At 33.0% G+C, this 19,549-nt stretch overlaps 1 protein-coding gene across 5 annotated transcripts in view; it reads right to left on the bottom strand.

Annotated features, from left to right (window-relative positions):
- The window catches only part of LOC110106087, a 30,979-nt gene extending 13,444 nt beyond the window's left edge, over positions 1-17,535 (bottom strand). The window contains exons 1-11 of one of the 5 annotated variants that reach the window (XM_020835833.2): positions 17,347-17,535; positions 14,299-14,349; positions 14,157-14,218; positions 13,971-14,056; positions 10,770-10,854; positions 9,951-10,029; positions 9,659-9,809; positions 9,461-9,547; positions 9,226-9,338; positions 5,408-5,538; positions 4,903-5,013 (exon numbers count right to left, since the gene is read on the bottom strand). In XM_020835833.2, coding sequence (XP_020691492.1) covers positions 4,904-5,013; positions 5,408-5,538; positions 9,226-9,338; positions 9,461-9,547; positions 9,659-9,809; positions 9,951-10,029; positions 10,770-10,854; positions 13,971-14,056; positions 14,157-14,218; positions 14,299-14,349; positions 17,347-17,456 — 1,065 coding nt within the window. In that variant the 5' untranslated portion in view covers positions 17,457-17,535 and the 3' untranslated portion in view covers position 4,903. Of the gene's footprint in view, positions 1-4,902; positions 5,014-5,403; positions 5,539-9,220; positions 9,339-9,460; positions 9,548-9,658; positions 9,810-9,950; positions 10,030-10,769; positions 10,855-13,970; positions 14,057-14,156; positions 14,350-17,346 lie in introns of those variants that run through there. The other 4 variants (XM_020835831.2, XM_028700362.1, XM_020835832.2 and 1 more) reach the window with 4 other exon arrangements.
- Between the last annotated feature and the right edge of the window lie 2,014 nt (positions 17,536-19,549).

The following is a 19,549-nucleotide window of genomic DNA, read 5'->3' as shown; positions in this document are numbered from 1 at the left end:
CATCTAAAAAGCCAATAGAAATATCTCAAGTTAGCCCATTTAATGAGTTAATGCACTTAGTATAAGAAACAACAAGATGAAACCGGACAACCAGCAGCAAGGAAAACGAGATAGTAGCATGGGGAAAAACAGCTAGCATATGGAAAGCCAACAACAGAGAAAATGGGACAGCAATATGGGGAAAAACAGCCAACGTAGGGAAATAGTTGGGCCAAGCACAATAAGCAAGACATCCCAAAATAAATACCTAACCACCAAAGAAGCTAAATCAATACGACTGGAAACCAAAGGAGTGAAACTTCCTAAAAACACCGAACCCAAGCATGATCTCAGGTTGTTTTCCATCATAAGGTATTGCAAATTTAAAAAAAAAAGTCCAAATTACAAAGAGTCCAAAACATAAAAAAATAAAGAAAACATATATTAGCAATTCTTGATTGCATCAGGAAGGAGGTAGGCTGGCGCGAGGGATTGGTACGACGTGAGGGCGTCAAACGCAGGCACTCGGTCGGGATTTGCTGAATCTCGAGGTGCGGTCAAATCCGGTGTGTGGAGGCGGGCTCGATTTAGAACAGTAGGAGGTAGACGATGTGAGGAGGCGGGATTAGGTGGTGACTGAATTGGGTAGTGCGGCCAGGTGTGGGTGTAGTCTGAGCAGAGGAAGAGAACAAGGTATGCAAGAAAAGAGTGCCAATTGTTCTGGTTTTTTTGTATTCTCTATCTTTTATAGATTGAATTAGTCAGTTACATTGAATAGATGCATTGCTTGGCGAAGTTGTGCCTTTGTTCACTCTGAAACTGCACCTTATTCTTTTTTTTTATTCAGTCAACACTTAGCCTATTGCCTCCACCGCAGCCACCATCGTCGTAGTCGTCGTTGGGGATCACTTGGAAGCCGCACACCATCACCTCATCCTACAAAAATTTTGGAGTATTACTCTCATCTTTATGTTAATAAAAAATATTTATAAAAGAAGATGATTGAACTAAAAGAAGAAATAAATTACGAGGCATATGACTGCACATGATGAGGTAAGGGATAGATCAATTTGTTCTGATGACATCAAAAAGAAACCTCAGTGATGACAGTGCAAATAATTTGAGTTGTTGTCAACTATTTCAGATTTCTTTAGGAATTAAATGTGGATGAGTATGAAACCGAGAGAAGGAATTTAGAATTGAACTTAATATTATTTGATACTTTTATACAAGTCTTATATTTTATGTTATTTTGCTCCTGTAATATTTGAATTTCAATTCTATTTTTCACACAATTTATCACTAGTTACTTTACTTATTGTGTAATTTTTTATTTCATATGTATGCTAATTTGTTACTTGATAGTATAATAAAAAATTAATATATTATCCTTTAACATATTATTTGAGTATTATATAAAAATCACTTTTAACCTTTTTCATTTTATGCAATTTTTTAATTTTAAGATTTATGCATCAAAATTCCTTTAGGTTTACACCTTATCTCACAAACGAAAAAAATGTCTGAATACCCAATTGCGCAATTTTAAACCTTGAGAGGAGGGTTATGTTGGTTAAGAAGATTGAATGCAAGAAGGCGGAGGGTGATTTGGTCTAGTATAAATATATAAGCATCTGCGCGTTGAGGCTTATGCCTCGTTGGGTTTGGCGGAGCGTGCGCTTCTTTCGCACGGGGCGTAGGCTTCGGTGTGTAACGTCTCGAAGAGAAGCGAGGCACCGCTTCGATTTCGATTTGTAAGTATATACACCGAGCGGCGAGAGTCGTATAAGAGTCGATTATTAGGGTAACATACTTGCTTCTGCTTCGGGTGAGAACTGAAAGGCGAACTTCGCCGACTTCGACGACCACAGTTCGGTCGAGTTTGAACATAGTTGGAGGCGTGCAAAGGTAATGATTTATTTCTTCTTTTTCTTCATTTTTTTTTGCTTCCCATAATCTTCTCGTCGTTTGCTTCATGTCTCGCTTCTTCATGAAGTTTCAAGCGAAGGTGCGAAGAAGGGATATGTTTACATGAAATGTAATTTCTGTGAGAAGCACATAACTAGTGGTGTCAAAAAGTTGAAGGATCATCTAGCCTACACTCATGTCAATGTGGGACCGTGTGCAAAAGTACCTAATGAAGTGAAAAAGGAATGCATAGATTACTTAAAGAAGTATGCCACCATGAAGGAGGTCACACAAAGAAATATGAAAGAGATGATAGAAAATTCTTCTTACTATGGATCACAGCATGAAGGTTCCAGTAGTGGAAGCCATCTAATTTCTTCTAATCGAGGCACTCGGGGGCCTATGGATAGATTTATAGTTAATATTGATGACGAGGAAAACATAAACACTCAGGATATTCCGCCTCCTACTTCTACAAAGAAACTCAGGAACATAGTTTATTTAGATATCGTCATATTCATCTATGAAAATGGGCTACCATTTAATGTTGTTAGGAGCCCGTCATGGATCAATATGTTACGATCTATTGTAAGCTATGGAAGAGGACTACAACTTCCAAGTATGTATGAGCTGAGAACTTGGATGCTGAATGAGGAGGTCAAGACAACTTCAACAATGATGGATGATGTTAAGAAAACTTGAATTGAGACAGGAGTGACAATAATATCAGATGGTTGGTAAGATATTCTACATAGAAGTATTATAAATTTATTGGTCAACAATTCATATGGAAGTATTTTTCTAAAATCAGTCTATGCTTCAAATTTTGTAAAGGATGCACAATTATTATTTGAAATGTTGGATGTCGTTGTGGAGGAAGTGAAAGATGCCTTAGTAGTTCAGGTTATTACTAATAATGCAAGTTCATACAAAGCTCCAGGGAGTATGTTAATGGAGAAGAGGCCTCACCTTTATTGGACTCATTGTGCTGCGCATTGCATTGATTTAATGCTTAAGAGGTTGGGATAGTTGCCTCAGCAAAAATCAGCCCTACTGAAGGCCAAATTCGTTAGTAAGTTCATATACAATCGTTCTTGGATACTCAGCTTGATGAGAAAATTCACAGACAAGGAAATTATTAAACTTGCTGTTACAAGATTTGCTAGTGCATATTTAACATTGCAGAAATTCAAGGAATTAAAGACAACCTTTGAAAGCTATGTTTGCTTCTAAATAATGGGATAAAAGTTCATAGGCCAAAAAACAAAAAAGGCAAACAAGTTAAATAGATTGTTATGAAAGATGATTCATTTTGACGCAGTACAAATTATGCTTTGAATAATACAAGACAATTAGTTAAGGTGCATAGAATGGTTGATGGTGAGAGGTCCCCGGCTATAAAATTTATTTATGAAGCAATGAATAGAGCTAAAAAAGACATTGTAAAAGATTTAGGAGGTCAAAAAAGAGCCTACAAAAAATATGGGATATTATAGATGAAAAATAGGATCATCAATTACACCAACACTTACATGCAGCTGCATACTATTTAAACCCTCAATTTCATTATGATAAGGACTTTCATGCTGATAAAGAGGTGAAAACTAGTTTGTATGCATATATGGATACTCATTTTTGAAGAAGACTACCTCAAAGTGAATGATCAACTTGAGGATTTTCATTTGAAAAAGAAAATGTTTGGATTTAGAGCAAGACAAGCATGCTACAAAATACGATCTCCTGATATGTTTATAGTTTGTATATTTATATTTTTAATTTTAATATTTATGTTTAAGTCTTCTACTTCAATCAATATTCATAAAATACTATTCATTTTTATGTAGAACATTTGTGGGCTTAGTTTGGAGATGATGTTCCTGAATTGAAAGATTTTGCAGTTAAAGTTCTTAGCCTAACATGTTCGGCTTCTGCATGCGAGTGCAATTGGAGTATCTTCAATAAAATTCATACAAATAGAAGAAATCAATTGACGGCAGATCGAATGAACAAACTAATTTATGTAATGTTTAACAAAAAACTGAAATATAAACATCTCAAATTGCAGAAGCAATGAAACATTGATAATGAAATTAACCCTTTATTTGCTGATGATTTACAATCTGATGATGAATGAGTTACTCCTAAGAATGATGATATTTTTGAAGTTGAAGTAGAAGAAGAAACTCATGTCAATGAAGACAATGAAGCAACTATCCAAGTATATAAAAAAAAGAAACAAAGTGAGATTGAAGCTTCAAAAAAATTCAAAAGTATTCTTGAATATAATGAATTATCTTTTATGTTATTATTTTTTCATCCTAGAGCTAATGAAATGTTAACTGATATAGGGGATAAAGGAAAAAATATTATAGAAGAAGAAGAGTTTGATGATGACTTCGACATTAATTATGAAGATTCTTCTAAAGACTCTTTTGAAGATAATCAAAGTGACGATGAGCCTGCATTGGGTCTTGATCCTAAGGGGATGTTTTATTTTTAAGTGTGTTTATTTTAAATCTTCTTTTTCAGTAATATTATCTTAGAACAAATTATCAAATTCATAATTGACATAATATTTTATTATTTTTTGTCATTATTCATAATTTTAAATTACTTTATTTTTATCATTTTGAGGCTTACGACTCGATCCGCCTCGAGGCTTACGCCTCGCCTCGCCTAGATAAAACGCCTCGCCTCGTCTCGCCTCGCCAAGATAAAACGCCTCAATTACGCCTCACCTTATACATATGGTTTTTAGATGATTCAAAGTGATCGATTTTAGCAAGTGCAATTGCAAACAAGAGCGCATCAAAGAAATTTACAGGAGGCATCTAAAAACCATAAAATATACAAGGCGCTAAAAAGTATGCGTATCTCACTAGAAGCGGGTAAAAATGAGCTTAACAGTACAGCAAATAAATCAATGAAATAAGTTCATTCTAATGTAAAATAACTTCATACTCAAACAAATAAAAACAGGTTTGAAATAAAGAAATATGCTATTTAACAACATACATCAACTAGGAAGTGAAGACATCTGTAAATTGTTCTCAAAGGTTCCATCAGATATTTCCTGAGCATCTACAGAGCTCCTCAAGCGCTCCAAAGAAGTTGCTTCAAAAATGCCTAGAAATTGCCAACTTTGATAGTTTCAGAATCACTAAAGTAGAATAACGATGATATAGGATTACTGCGTTTAACAAGTGCAAGAAAAAAGCATGTGATTAAATATAAGAAAATTCAAAAGGTTTTCTTTTTTGCAGTAGTACCAAGATTGAGAAAATAAGAAAAGCATATTTCCTTCAATAAAGATTTCATCAGGTTAACGTAAGAGAAACAACTATTCAAAAATTTCAATGAATCAGAAAATAATAAATTAAATTTATAAAACGAATGATATCTCCTTTCTTCAACAATTTGGCAATAGAATCGGTAAAGGCATAAAGGCAAATGCTTATTTTTAACATTTAGCAAATTAGAATGTGAGTTAGAATAAAGAAGAGTGTGATAATGATTATACCGAATGCAAGCACCGAAGAGCATATCAGAAAACCCAACAGAGAGAAATCCATTTTGTATGTCATCTCCATGACGATTATGCAGCCTGTAGCAACCATTAAATGCCTTGGAGAGGAGAAAACAAGACGCAATCTGAAAATAGGTAAAAAGAATCGTAAGGAAACCACGTACACACAAGGATCTATAACACATGATACAAAAAATTAGAGTGCTAAACTTCAAGACCAAAATAAGATAATCCCTCAATATCTGCAAATTTCCAATCAACATGTCCCAACATATAACATGTACTGATAGTAATTATACGGCTCAAAATTGGATTTGATGATTGATGCAGATATCCATATTAGATCCCTTTAGCCCCAAACACCCACTAACAGACATATCAGGCTGATAGTGAATTGAGTTTGAGCAAGATTACCAAAACTCAAATTTGAAATAGTAAAGTTTAGCTCAATTCAATTCAATTTATTTCAACTATCAGGATTGATTTATAATCAACTCGGAATTAAATTAAAAATAAACATTGGATGGGGGATTAGATAAACAATTGCAAGTATTTCAAGAATCAATGGAAAAACTAGCAGTTTGTTACTATGTAATACCAATAAAAAATTTTGAGAATAGCTCCTGCCTGATTAGATTTAATTTTAAGTAAGTGGCCTTAAACTACAAATTGAATTGAAATGGAATTCAAGCGATGTAAAAAGAAGAATGATTCAATGACAATTTGATGAAGGGCCCTTGGCCTGTTGATGATGATGTCCTTCTTGATTTTTTCTTTTCTTGAACTCAATCCTCCATATATATGATTGAAGAAATTATGAGATTTAGGATCCAAAATTGTATATTCTGTAGAAGAGAGGAATCATTCCCACCTTGAAAATTGTGCTACTTTGTATCATGAAAAAAGATAGAACATCGCAAACAAGATTAGAGAGAAGATTGTAAGAGCTAGAGAAGAAGGACGGGGGTGAGGAGAAACCCAATGGAAAAAGAGAAAAGAAAGATGAGAGAATAATGGAAGGAATCTTTTTCAAATTCAACTCTTAATTCATAAGTGAAAAGCACCAAATTGGTCCCCTAATTTTTTGAAAGGCCAACATAATGTCTAACTATATAAAACTACCAATCTGGTTCGTTGGTCTTTAAATAAGAGTCAAATTAGTCCTTCAATGGAATCATTTTGGTCCCTAAAAAAAAATCAAGGGACTAAAATGGAACCTTTAAATATCAAGGATCATTTTGGTCATTCGTAAAGAGTCAAAGGATCATTTTGATCCTTATCTCTAATTCATAATCAAAATGATAGCCATTTGATCCTCAAGTATCTCAATATTCCCAATTTCTTCAAATTTTTTAAATATTAAAGAATGTTTCAAGGTGTATTAGATGTTTTTAGAAGATTCCCATATTTTCCACAAATTTCCTAAGAGGTTGTAGATAATTTGATCAAGATCAACTACAGCTCAAACCAGAGAAAGGAGGGGTCAGTTAAGCATGGAAGATCAAAATTCAATGTGTAAAAACGGAGACAAACAAAGTGAAGCTAGCAAAAAACTAGTAACTAAATCTGATCCAAAACAGTCGCAAAACAAGCGAAAGAGTATTTCAGGGATTTACTTGAATTCGTTATCTATAGGAATTTCCCTATATTTCCGTACACATTTCCAGAGTTTGAGAGTTGGTTACTTTTATAGCAGTTCCTATTTTCTGGCTTACTTGAATTTGAATGAAATTTCTAGCTAAATCCTAGTTTTCTATCTATAGGGATTAGCGGAAATTTGTTTTTCAAGTTAAATTTGAATGAAACATTAATTCCAATTCTCAAAAATCTCCTCCCATACTAGTTGTCTCTGTCTCCTTCTCACTCTACAGTCTGAAGGGCAGCAAGGAACTCTCAGCCTTCTTTATTCTCATTGTATACAGTCAAATATCATCTCCTGCAGCAAAAACTCAACCATTACGCAGCTCTCTAGCTGGCTTCAATGATTGATCACCAGCTGTTGTCTTCTCCATTGTGCCAAAAAATAGAACAATTACGCAATGTTTAAGGCAAACATTAGAGAAGAACTGAGGTAAAAACAACAAATATAGCGAGCTGAAACCAAAGAAGTTCATATTGAAGGAGAAGCCAATGGAGAAAATTTTTAAGGAGATACAACCTTCATTATGGTAACATCCTTTCAACCTGTTTCCTAAATTAACATCAATTCTCAATGTATCGTTGATCCCATGAGCTCACATATTGATGGCTGATTTTGATGATAAATAAATGTGTGTAAGTTGCTAATGGTTACTTCAAGAATTGTGCAGGGATCAATCATACAAATCCAAACAGTTCACTAGGACCTTTGTGAACCAATTGAAGAATAACAAATACATGAGATGAACTGGATTGGTGCTGCAAGTCCTAATTTTAGTTTAGTTTGAGTGTGTCTATGTTGTAATGGAAATTAGATTGCCAAAGTTTAACTCAAAGAGCATGAATGATGAATACCATTAAAGACCTAATTAAAGCTTGTATTTACTTGTAAATATTTAAAATATAATTTAAAACATGTATTAATACTAAATTTTACTTTAAGAGTGTGTTCGGGATAGTTTTCTCACTATTTTGCTTTTCAAACCATTGCAACCCTTTTGTTTGGCAACTTCTTTCCATCGATTTGCCAAAAATTTATAAAGTAGAAAGATGCTTTTACAATCAAATTTGTTAGTATGTAGTAACTATAAGAAAGGTTTTATTCAACTTTTTCAAAATTTTTAAAAATTATAATACCCACAAAAACTTTGAAAGAAGTTATTATCCATACAATAGTTTTATATCCACCTTTACAAAAAGCTACAGTTACCTCAAAAGAATCTTAAGTTTCAATTGGAATAATGTATAACATCCATTTTTACCATACTAAAAATAGGGTCGATGGGCCCACATGGTGCGTCAACAAGACCATATGGAGAATAGGAATTGCGTTGCCATTTCTCAAGAAATTCAAGGGACCCTGTCAGATCCACAATAGAATCTTGTGGCTCCGGTGAAATGCATGAAATGGCTCTCTTGATTTTACTTGATATTTGTGGATCCAATTGAGGGGAATTAATAAATGTTTAATTCCTATAGCAAGTCAAAAAATACCGATTAAAATACAGCTGTAAGAAGTTAATCTTCTGTACACAAAAGCCATACCAAAGTAATCAAGGTGTTCAAATTAAAGGTGTTCTCAAAGCTTATTTCTACAATTCTAATATAATCTCCAAGACTTGGAGAGTGTTCCACCTATTAAGAAGGTCTATTTGTAATGGGGTTTTACTTGCCCTCAAAGGCAGTACGTCGCGTAATTTCTCCACCAGCTGTGGAAATGAAGCACAGATTTGGTAGTGGAATCCTAGTATGTAGGCAGTTAGACGAAAATAAGTAAAATCTATGTTCTTCGCTACATATTTTATTACTTGCACATTTCAATTTATTTGCACAATATTCTTTGCTCATGCTGCGCACTTTTTCCAATGCATGGTTATGTGTAGTTGAGTCTGTGTGTGCATGTGCACAGGTGTATGTGAGTAATTTAGATTTTTTTTATTAGTATGACCTAAAATATTAACCAGCCAAAAAATCTGGATGAATAGCATTTCAACAAAAGCATGAATGATTAGAGTAGGAATACACTTGGCCATCAGTTAAAAAGCAGGATCATCCTGCTAATAATTTTATTGATAGTTCATGCACATAGCAAAATGTAATAAAGATCATATTAAAAATGTTGTAAAGTTAAATAAGATAAATATATAATCAAAGCATATAACAGTTTACCTCACCTTTCCTCAGCTAAATTGTCAATGTAAAATATAAACACAATTCCAAAAAAGATTGTGCTCAAGTATGCCCAACTCATAAACTGTAAGTTGGCAATGCTGTTGGACTCTGACCCCTGTATTTGATCAATTAAAATTCCCATAAATGGCCTAAGACTAAAAAAAAAGTAAAATTAAGCAAATAATAGAATGTAAGATACATGTGCATTTACAAGCAGAAAAAAAATATAGGACTCACTAAGATTGTATCCCACATGGCCAGAGGAAAAAGAAAACAGGCAGCCGAAGCAACAGTAATTGCATGGAGTCGCCTTTTAAGCTGATTCTATTTATTTTCAAGGAAAATAATTAGGAGTTATGCATTGGTACATGCAAAAGAATGGAAAAACTTTGATCTTAAGCCAAGAAAATCTAAAAACTACAAAAGAATTCATACCTTGAGTGAAACACGGCGTGCCATCACTCTTCTCAAAGCTGACAAGACACCAGCCAAGATGGGCACTGCAATTTCTTTGAATCCTAAGGATTGCTTAGCTTTATGCACTCGCTCTGAACTAATGCTATCTATGAATATCAAGTCCAGTACACTTTATTATTGGAAAACAAAAATTGCTCATATGAAACACAGCAGAAAAAATAACAGTTTCCATTTACAACAAGACTTTACTCATTCGCTAGGAGACGTGTGAAAAATAAAACAACCAAATATTTCACAATTTATTGGATACGGAATGGTGAATAACTGCTTGTTGCCCAACCAATAGATAAGAAATAAAATGACGCTGACATTGCAAAAAGTCCACCCACCTATATAAGATAAAACCAAGTATCTTTTATTAGATCAAAAAAAATCTAAAAGGAACCCAAACAATAAAATTAGCAACTGCTAAAAATTCATCTTACAATTTTTACAACATCCGTTAAGCAAAAGACCAATGCTACTTACAAGAATATTTAAAAAGTAAAAGAAAAGGATGCCTGTCATGCTTAGCCAAAAAATAACCACACGGTACACAGAAGCGTAGACAATTTTGAGAATTGAATCCCAAGAAAGTCTTCATTTGGCCAAATAAAGAAGTCAATGAATACTAAACAGCAGAAGCATTATAATTTATATTTATGAAATGTGTAGTGATGCAAAAATCTTCAGTCCACTATATCAACAAGATATTCGTCTTACACTCACAATAAAAAATATGGCTTCTTCAAACAATTTTGAAAAAGCAGTGAAATCACATTAGTAGCCATGCCAAAAATCTCACTGCTCTTGACAAGATAAGGATTGATTAGTAGCCATGCCACCCACCCCATTGTCGTTGTTGGGTTTATGCTGAATTAATTTGACTTCAAACCACATAGAAAAAAGTAATCTCTCGTATTTGTAATGTACTCAACCAAATAACTCAAAAATATTTGAAAACACTATATTAATTTTATGTTATATTCATTTCTCTACATTCTTTTTCGGCAAATCAAATAGTAACTGAGAGGAGAACATGACAGATATGCAGGCTAAGAAATCAACGTTATGTTAAATCAAATAGTACCTTCTTCCAAATGTTGACTCTCCTTCCATAGAATAATGCAGATAAAACTCCAAGAACAGCACCTGCATACTCTGTCAAGAGTGTACTAAAAAAGAGTAAATAAAAAAACTCAGTAAATAGAATAGATGAAGAAATTTTAAAGCAAAAAAAGGTTAGGAAAGGGAGAGTTGGGTTGGAGAAGTGACGAGATACTAATGATGTTCATGAACTTGGTTGCAACAATTTAGGGTATTATAATAAGGTCCATTAGGGTCGACATCAAGTTGAGTGCAAACGAAGTCCAGCACAACTACAACAACATCAAGCCTTTATCCCACTACGTGGGGTCGGCTACATGAATCCTTTTTCTCCATTGTGTCCTATTAAAAGTCAAATTCTCATTTAAATCTAATAAAGAAAGGTCATTCCTAATATTTTCTAACCAAGTCTTTTTAGGTCTACCCCTACTTTCTTAACACAAGTCAAATCTAATACTTCTACTCTCCTAACCGGGTCATCGGAAGGCCGCCTTTTTATGTGACCAAACCATCTAAGGCGACTCTCTCTAATCTGATCTTCTACTGGAGCTACTCCAACCCTTTCACGTATATGCTCAATTCGAAGTCCAGCACAACTCAAAATAAAAAATTTCAATTTTTAGTTGGGTCAAAATTGATGAAGATGAGAAATATTAACTCTTGAGCAATTTCTCCTTTATTAACTCTTGAGCAATTTCTCCTTCTGCTTCCATGAAGGTACATGAAAATAGAGTATGCTTAGATATTACAAGATATTTATATGAGAATAAGATTCCATTTAATGTGGCTAGGAATCCTTCATGGATCAACATGCTTTGATTTATTTAGATTATGGTCAAAGATTAGATCTTCCTAGCATGCATGAGCTACTAACTTGGATGTTTGATGAGAGGTTATAAGAAAAACAAGAATGGTTAATAAAAATTGGTTTAGCTGTACAAACCCTGATAATTAGTTAAAATATAAAGATGCCTGTAAGAAGTCTAAGAAAGCAATTTGCAATTCAAAATTTTAGCTTTTAAAGATTTATATAATATATTAGATAAAAAGGAGGATGAAAGATATATATATATATATATATATATATATAGGAGTAGTAAGGATTTAGTTCAAGTGAAGTGTATTAAGGATGAAGATCAAAAAGTGTTTTTATTAGAAAATTATATTCAATAAAGGTGAATGAGATATTTGCAAAACTTTTTAATAAAGATTATGAGAATGCAATTGACTTTAGTGACCTCAGCACCCTAAATGAAAATAAAGAATTTTATTTTTATCGGCGTATTAGTAAAATCGAAGTTAAAGAGGCTTTAAAGAAAATAAAGTGTGGACAAGCTGTTGGACCTAATGATATTCCAATAGAGGATTGGAAATGCTTAGGAAATGAAATTTATTGACTTACTAAACTTTTTAATATTAATTTGAACACTAAAAAGATGTCAGATGAGTGGAAAATGAATGTGTTGATTCCTATTTTTAAAAATAAAGGTGATGCACAGGATTGTGCGAATTATAGAGGAATTAAGTTGATGTGTCATACTTTAAAACTATGTGAGAGAGTTATGGAGCATAGGTTATGGCGTGACACTAGTGTTTCTCAAAATCAATTTGGACTCATGCCAGGTAGGTCTACTATGAAAGTTATACTTTATTGAGAGGTTTGACGGAGAAGTATAGAGAGAATAAGGAGGATAGACATATGATTTTTATTGATTTAGAGAAAGCATATGATAAAATTAGAGAGTAGCTCCAGTGGAAGATAAGATTAGAGAGAGTCGCCTTAGATGGTTTGGTCACATAAAATAGCAGCCTTCCGATGACCCGGTTAGGAAAGTAAATGTATCGATTTGACTTATGTTAAGAAATATAGAGGTAGACCTAAAAAGACTTGGTTAAAAAATATTAGAAATGATCTTTCTTTATTAGATTTAAATGATGATTTAACCTTTAGCAGTGCACAATGGAGAAAAAAAATTCATGTAGCCAACCCCACATAGTGGGGTAAAGGCTTGATGTTACTGTTATTGTTGTTGTAGATAAAGCATATGATAAAGTTCCAAGAGAAGTGTTATAGAGAGTTCTACATAAGAAAGGAGTTAATAATACTTATACTAAAGTAATTAAGGATATGTATGCAGGAGTAGTTATTTGTGATCAAACACAAGGTGGTTTGACCAAGTATTTTCCTATTTCAGTTGGATTACATCAAGGATCAGCCTTAAGCCCATTTCTTTTTTGCTTTAGTCATGGATGTTCTCACTAGACATTTGCAAGAGGTTGCACCCTAGTGTATGATTTTTGCTGATGATATTCTTCTTGTTGATAAGACTAGAGAGGGAGTTGAAGGTAAACATGAATTATGGAGATCAACCTTAGAGTCTTAAGGCTTTTGTTTGAGTAGATCTAAAACTGAATATATAGAGTGTAATTTTATTAATGATAAATCTGATGGGGGAATTGTGACTTTGGGCGATTAAGTCATTAATAAAAGCACAAGTTTTACATATCATAGGTCTATTGTTCAAAGTGATGGTGAAATAGATGGGGATATTATTAGTAGAATTCAAGTTGGATGGTCGAAGTGGAGGAATGTATCGGGCTTGTTATGTGAAGTCCCTCCCAAACTTAAGGGAAAATTCTATAAGATGGTAGTGAGACCTGATATGCTTTATAGTGTAGAATGTTGGTCATTAAAAGAGAAGCATAATATTAAGTTAAGTGTTGCATAGATGAGGATGCACAGGTGGATGAGTGGCTTTACATTTAGAGACGGAATATGAAATGAACATATATGTTAAAAGGTTGGGGTAGCTCCAATGGAAGATAAGATTAGAGAGTCGCCTTAGATGGTTTGGTCACATAAAACGGCGGCCTTCCGATGACCCAGTTAGGAAAGTAGATGCATTAGATTTAACTTATGTTAAGAAAGGTAGAGGTAGACCTAAAAAGACTTGGTTATAACATATTAGAAATAACCATTCTTTATTAGATTTAGATGAGAATTTGACTCTCAACAGGACACAAAGAAGAAAAAAATATAGTCAATCCCACATAGTAGGATAAAGGCTTGTTGTTGTTGTTGTACTTGCTAAAGTTCTTAAACTTGTTTTTCAAACTTATCCAAAGGCCTATAACATACACATTGATAGGATATGACATTTCTAATATGAGCCGATGCACTTACATAAGTGGACCACAAGACAAAAGACCTTTTCCCCATAAGATCAAGAATAGTGCCATTATTGCTCCATTTATGATAGTAGGTACAATCTAAACGAAATAACACTGCTTTAGAATTTACTTGATTGCAAATATAGATTGTATACAAATACAGAAAGGAATTACATGGAAGTAAATGGCCCATACAGACCTGTGAATTCGGTAATGGCCTCCCCTTCCAGGGCTTTTGCAACAAAAAAAATATGATAGAAGCTGGAACCAAACAACTGAATATAAAGAGTATAACAGAATCTCCTTTTTGGGAAAGGTGGTGGTATAAAGCATAAACAGACCATATTCTCATGAAGTTTCCGAGTACATGTATTACTTGCAATGGAGTCTGCCTGCAAGAGAAGAATTTGATTGAACATTATACAGTAGTTGATGGAAAACGTATCATTCTAGGGCTTCTACAATGCACAAAAAAAGAAGTTATTATAAAACGTCAAATGTGAAAAAATAAATAATCTCTGGAATTTCTAAAGAGAATGTAAAGCAACCTAATGCAAATTGGATGCACAAATTAGTATGCAAAATACTTTAAAAGTCCTAAGTTAAACTCTTAATATTTCCGCACCTATGAAATTTTGTCCTATAGCTTTAATAGCAAACTCCACTAATGTCAGCTACAAAAATTGAAATAATGATGTGCGATGATGATTTAAGCTATTGAAAGAAGTGGAGTAAGTGAAACTATTTAATTCCTCATGTAAGTAGCGAAGAGCAGAAAAGAAAGAAGTGGAAGAAGGAGAAAGAAGGGGAAATGTAAGAGTGTGTTATTTTGTATATAGAGATGTATTTTATGCAAATGAGTATTGTGTAAAGTGTTAATTTAAATTTATCTAATTTTTGTCTAGTAACTGCTTTAGTATATAGTATATAGGGAGGAAATTTAAGGATTTTCATTGTGTATGATGTGATAGAATTATAAGGTATTTAGTTGAAAATTAATTATTTCGATAAAAAAGGAATATAAATTCAAGCTACTTGAGTTGGTGTAGGTACCTTATACATGCAAGCGGGAGCGAGATGTCCGAATTGGAGAGTCTGCACGCCGAGGAGTTAAGATATGCATTTTTAGTACAAAATGAAAGTTGATTGAGTGTTTTGGGGATATATTATACTCTTTTCGGGTGGGGATTAGCCAAAATTATGATCCATGCAACAATTCCGCTTGTAATTTCCTGAAACAATAATTTTGTTATATGATGCTGCTATGTACAAATCTATCATTCAGTCACACCTAATTATATATTGATACACCTGACAGCTATATCAATTTGCATGCATATGCATGTTTATATAGATAGGCAAGTGTCATATAACATAGAAGGAAAAAAGCAATGATCAGAAAAGTCTAAGAATTTGTCATGTTTGGTGATAGATGGGTGGGGCAATGCGAACCTGACGGGTAGTACGACTTAGTAGAGGCAATGCGACCTTAGTATAATATGAAGTCTACGGGCAATAAAGATAGTGCGACCTCAAATGTCTACGGGTTGTAGACTTAGACATAAACATTTAGACATGACACCTTCTAAAGATGAAAAGAGAATTCTGGGATGAACTGAAATCTATTTCTAATTACCTATAGTAATATATGATGTACAGTTTGGAAAATAATTGACAATGTGAGATTTACTGGTAGTTTAGTATTTTCATGTTAAATGCCACTAACCTAATGTAATGATATTAACATAATATTCTACATAACTCTCATAAAAAAATTAAAAAAAAAAATCTGCATAACTCTCATGTGTAGTAGTATTTTCACTTGTTACATTGTAACATATTGTGCACCATTCCTATTAAAAGATTACATATAGCTTTATTTTCTTACATTTGCTTGTCGAAATGAAAATGAGCATGATTTTAACAACCGGACTAGACCGGCCAGTTCAATCGTGAACCGATCTGGCAGCCGATTTGATTCTACTAGTGAAACTGTTCTGTAATCGAACTGGGGAAAACTAGCGGAATTGCCAGTTGAACCGGGAAACCGACGGACCGACCAATTTCGAAAGAACCGCCCTGTTCATACTGCTGTGATAATGAGCCCTTGATGGCAAATCTAATGATTAAAATTACACTTCGTAAACCAAATTAGTAAAACGAAAGCAATAAAACAAATCCATCGCATGATTTTCCTCTGAGTTTCCTCTCCCAGAACACGAACTCGTGAAGCATACCTCTCCCAGCTCTCCGTCTTACTCTCTGTCCTCGGCATTTCAAAGCCGTTTCTACTTTCATAACCATGTAATTTACAATAGGCGATATTAATCATCATGTGGATAGTAACAATAGCTGCCATGGGCAGGAACCTCTACTGAAATTTGAATTTCAAAAAGCATGCAACCTACTAGATCGTATGGTATGATCCAAGCAAACTTATCATGTTAGGCTTGTTACAATATAACATCAAGATAGAGATGTGGCTTTTGAGTCATAATGTTTGCAATTCTTTGCATAGCTAAGATGCCCTTAACATGCGCTATGCTCCATGAGTTGCACCGTACATTCAACCTCAACCATTGAATAAATTAACATCTTCTCATAGAATACCAAATTTTACATCATAAGGTAAAACCAATGGAACTTACCTTGCAATGCGAGTTAGCATATAGTAGACTTTACAGATGATATTAAACGCAAGATACTAATTTACAACTCTAGCAAAAACTTTACAAACTCCAACTAGCTCAAATTCACGTCAAAATATGGAAGACCAACAAAAAACAAACTATAGACTTAGAGCTTAGCTCGCTAGTTTGCTCTGGGAAAAAAGTAATAAACCGACTGGTTATTGCATTCAAAGTATGCAGGTTAATAGCATTTATGGTTTGATGACAAATTAGTTTACACAACATTTACAACAAATGAATTTCCAAATCCATAGGTGTACTTCTATTCAACAATAGTTTTTGAATTATAGAAATATTAATTTTCATTTATCCCATCCTCCTTTAGACATTTAAATGTGTAAATCTAGGGTTTCAAAGGAACTCTAAACTATCATGTATCCAAACGGAATGCCTAAATTTTATGGCACTTATACTTAGAGTCTGACCGCCAGAAAAAGGGACATGCACCAAACAAGCGCTCAGAGGAGACAAAATAATCAGACAACTTCAAATTTTAAAAACCTTGCCAACGCCCACAGATTTCTTCGGCTAACAATAAATGTAACTCTATCAGGCTCACATGTTTCTATCCCGATCTAGCACTCTTCCAGAATGATTAGGATTTCAAAAAGCATAATGATTCAACAGTTCGGAATTCTACATTTCAGCATTCCACGGGGTCAAAAACGAGAAAGAAGGGTCATGAAATGAAAGTTTTACCTAATGGAAGAAGAACGAGTGAGTCGTGAATCAGAAGCGGGTTCTTTTGGGGACATCATCTTCCACTTTTGCGTTCCGTCTCCCTCTCGCCCTAGAGTGTGCTCTTGCATTCCTGGTCCGAAGTGTATTTCTTTTAAGACCGCAAGATTTTTGAAATCGCTATTAGCCTACTCATTTTTTTATGTTTTTTAAAAAGAAAATCTTGCAAGGTAAATATTTAGAACTTCTATAGATAAAATCTTTTATGCATGTTGAAAAACAAAAGAGAAAAACATGTGATGAAGATATAGATTAATTTGAAAGACTTTGCATTCATTACAGAGTCGTTGAAAAAAAGAAAGAACTTAAGAGTAAGGTATATTTTACTTACCAAATAATTTCTTTTCAATATATATTATGAAGTAACATACGTTTTGCTAAACTTAGTTTTTCAATAGAAAAATCTGTTGTAAAGGCAAATACAACAAAACTGTGTTCACCTTCAAGACATATCAAGTTCTCAAACAAACCCAAATACTTCAACGAGAAGTTTATAAACCGAGCAGCAATGGTTTATGTATTTTTTGTGATGTTCCACACACATTTATGTAGAATGTATTCTTCAAAAATCTATATGTCAAATGCCACATAATTTACAAGCTTATGTAAATCAACTATGTAAATTTTATATAAAATAATAATTTGTTTTACGTTCATTATTCTCTCAGATGTAATTATGATGCATTTTTCTCTTTCGTTTATATGATAATTTATTCATTTTGATATTGTGTAGCACTGTGTATCGCTATGTACCACTATATATCACTGTGTACTGTTGTATATCATTGTGTACTGCTGTGTAAATGCACTAATATGTTCATTTTGATGTTCCACACACATTTACTTAGAATGTATTCTTCTATATGTCGAATGCCGCAAAAATACAAGCTTCTGTAAATCAACTATGTAAATTTTATATAAAATGATAATTTTTTTACTTTCATTTATTCTCTTAGATGTAATTGTTATGCATTTTTCTCTTTCGTTTATATGATGTTTTATTCATTTTGATATTGTGTACCACTGTGTACTGCTATGTACCATTACATATCGTTGTGTACCGCTGTATACCGTTGTGTACTGCTGTGTAAATGCACTATGTATTATTAGGTATTAATGTGTATTCAAGCCTACATGAATCCACATAAATATTGTATTTATTCATTTGAAAGCTTTTTGAACTTTTGCACAACTGTGTATTAAAGAAATTATGTTGACAAATATATATATATTTTTTTGCTAAAATGTATTATATATTGTTAAGTTTTGTTGTGTATTCAAGCTTATATGAATATATAAATATTGTATTTATTCATTTGAAAGCTTTTTGAGCTTTTACATAGTTATGTATTAGAAAAATTATATTGAAAAATATATTTTTTTGCTAAAACGCACTATGTATTGCTAGGTATTGTTGTGTATTAAAGCTTGTATGAATCCACAAACATTGTCATTATTCATTTGAAAGTTTTTTGAGCTTTTACACACTTATATATTAGAGAAATAATGTTAAAAAATTAATTTTTGGTTAAAACTTACTATGTATTGATGTGGTAATTTTGTACCGTTGTTGTGCATCGTTGTGTATCATTGTGTACCTCTATGTACCATTGTGTACTATTGTATACTACTTTGTAAAATGCACTATATATTATTAGGCATTGATGTGTATTCAAGCTTATATGAATCCATTAATATTGTATGTATTTATTTGAAAGCTTTTTAAGCTTTTATATAACTATGTATTAGATAAATTAATTATCTTGGAAAATACAATTTTCTTGCTAGAATGGATGTGTTAAAGCCGTGTAATATACAATTTTCTTGTTAAAATAGTTATGTAATATATATTTATTTTTTTTTGCTAAAATGCATTTTCAACATAATTTCTCTTATACACAGCTATGTAAAAGCTAAAAAAACTTTGAAATGAATAAATATATAAGCTTGAATACACAGCAATACATAATGCGTTTTAGCAAGAAAGATGTATTTTTCTACATAATTTTTCTAATACATAGCTATATAAAAGCTCAAAAAGCTTTCAAATGAATACATACAATATTAGTGGATTCATATAAACTTGAATACACATCAATACATATCAATATCTAGCAATGCATAGTACATTTTACACGACAGTAAATAGGGGTACACAGCGGTA

This window comes from Dendrobium catenatum, unplaced genomic scaffold (assembly GCF_001605985.2).
Source record: "Dendrobium catenatum unplaced genomic scaffold, ASM160598v2 fragScaff_scaffold_1497, whole genome shotgun sequence".
NCBI classification, from domain to species: Eukaryota; Viridiplantae; Streptophyta; class Magnoliopsida; order Asparagales; family Orchidaceae; genus Dendrobium; species Dendrobium catenatum.
The sequence above is the reverse complement of the archived record's forward strand: the minus strand, read 5'-3'. Positions and strand labels throughout refer to the sequence as shown.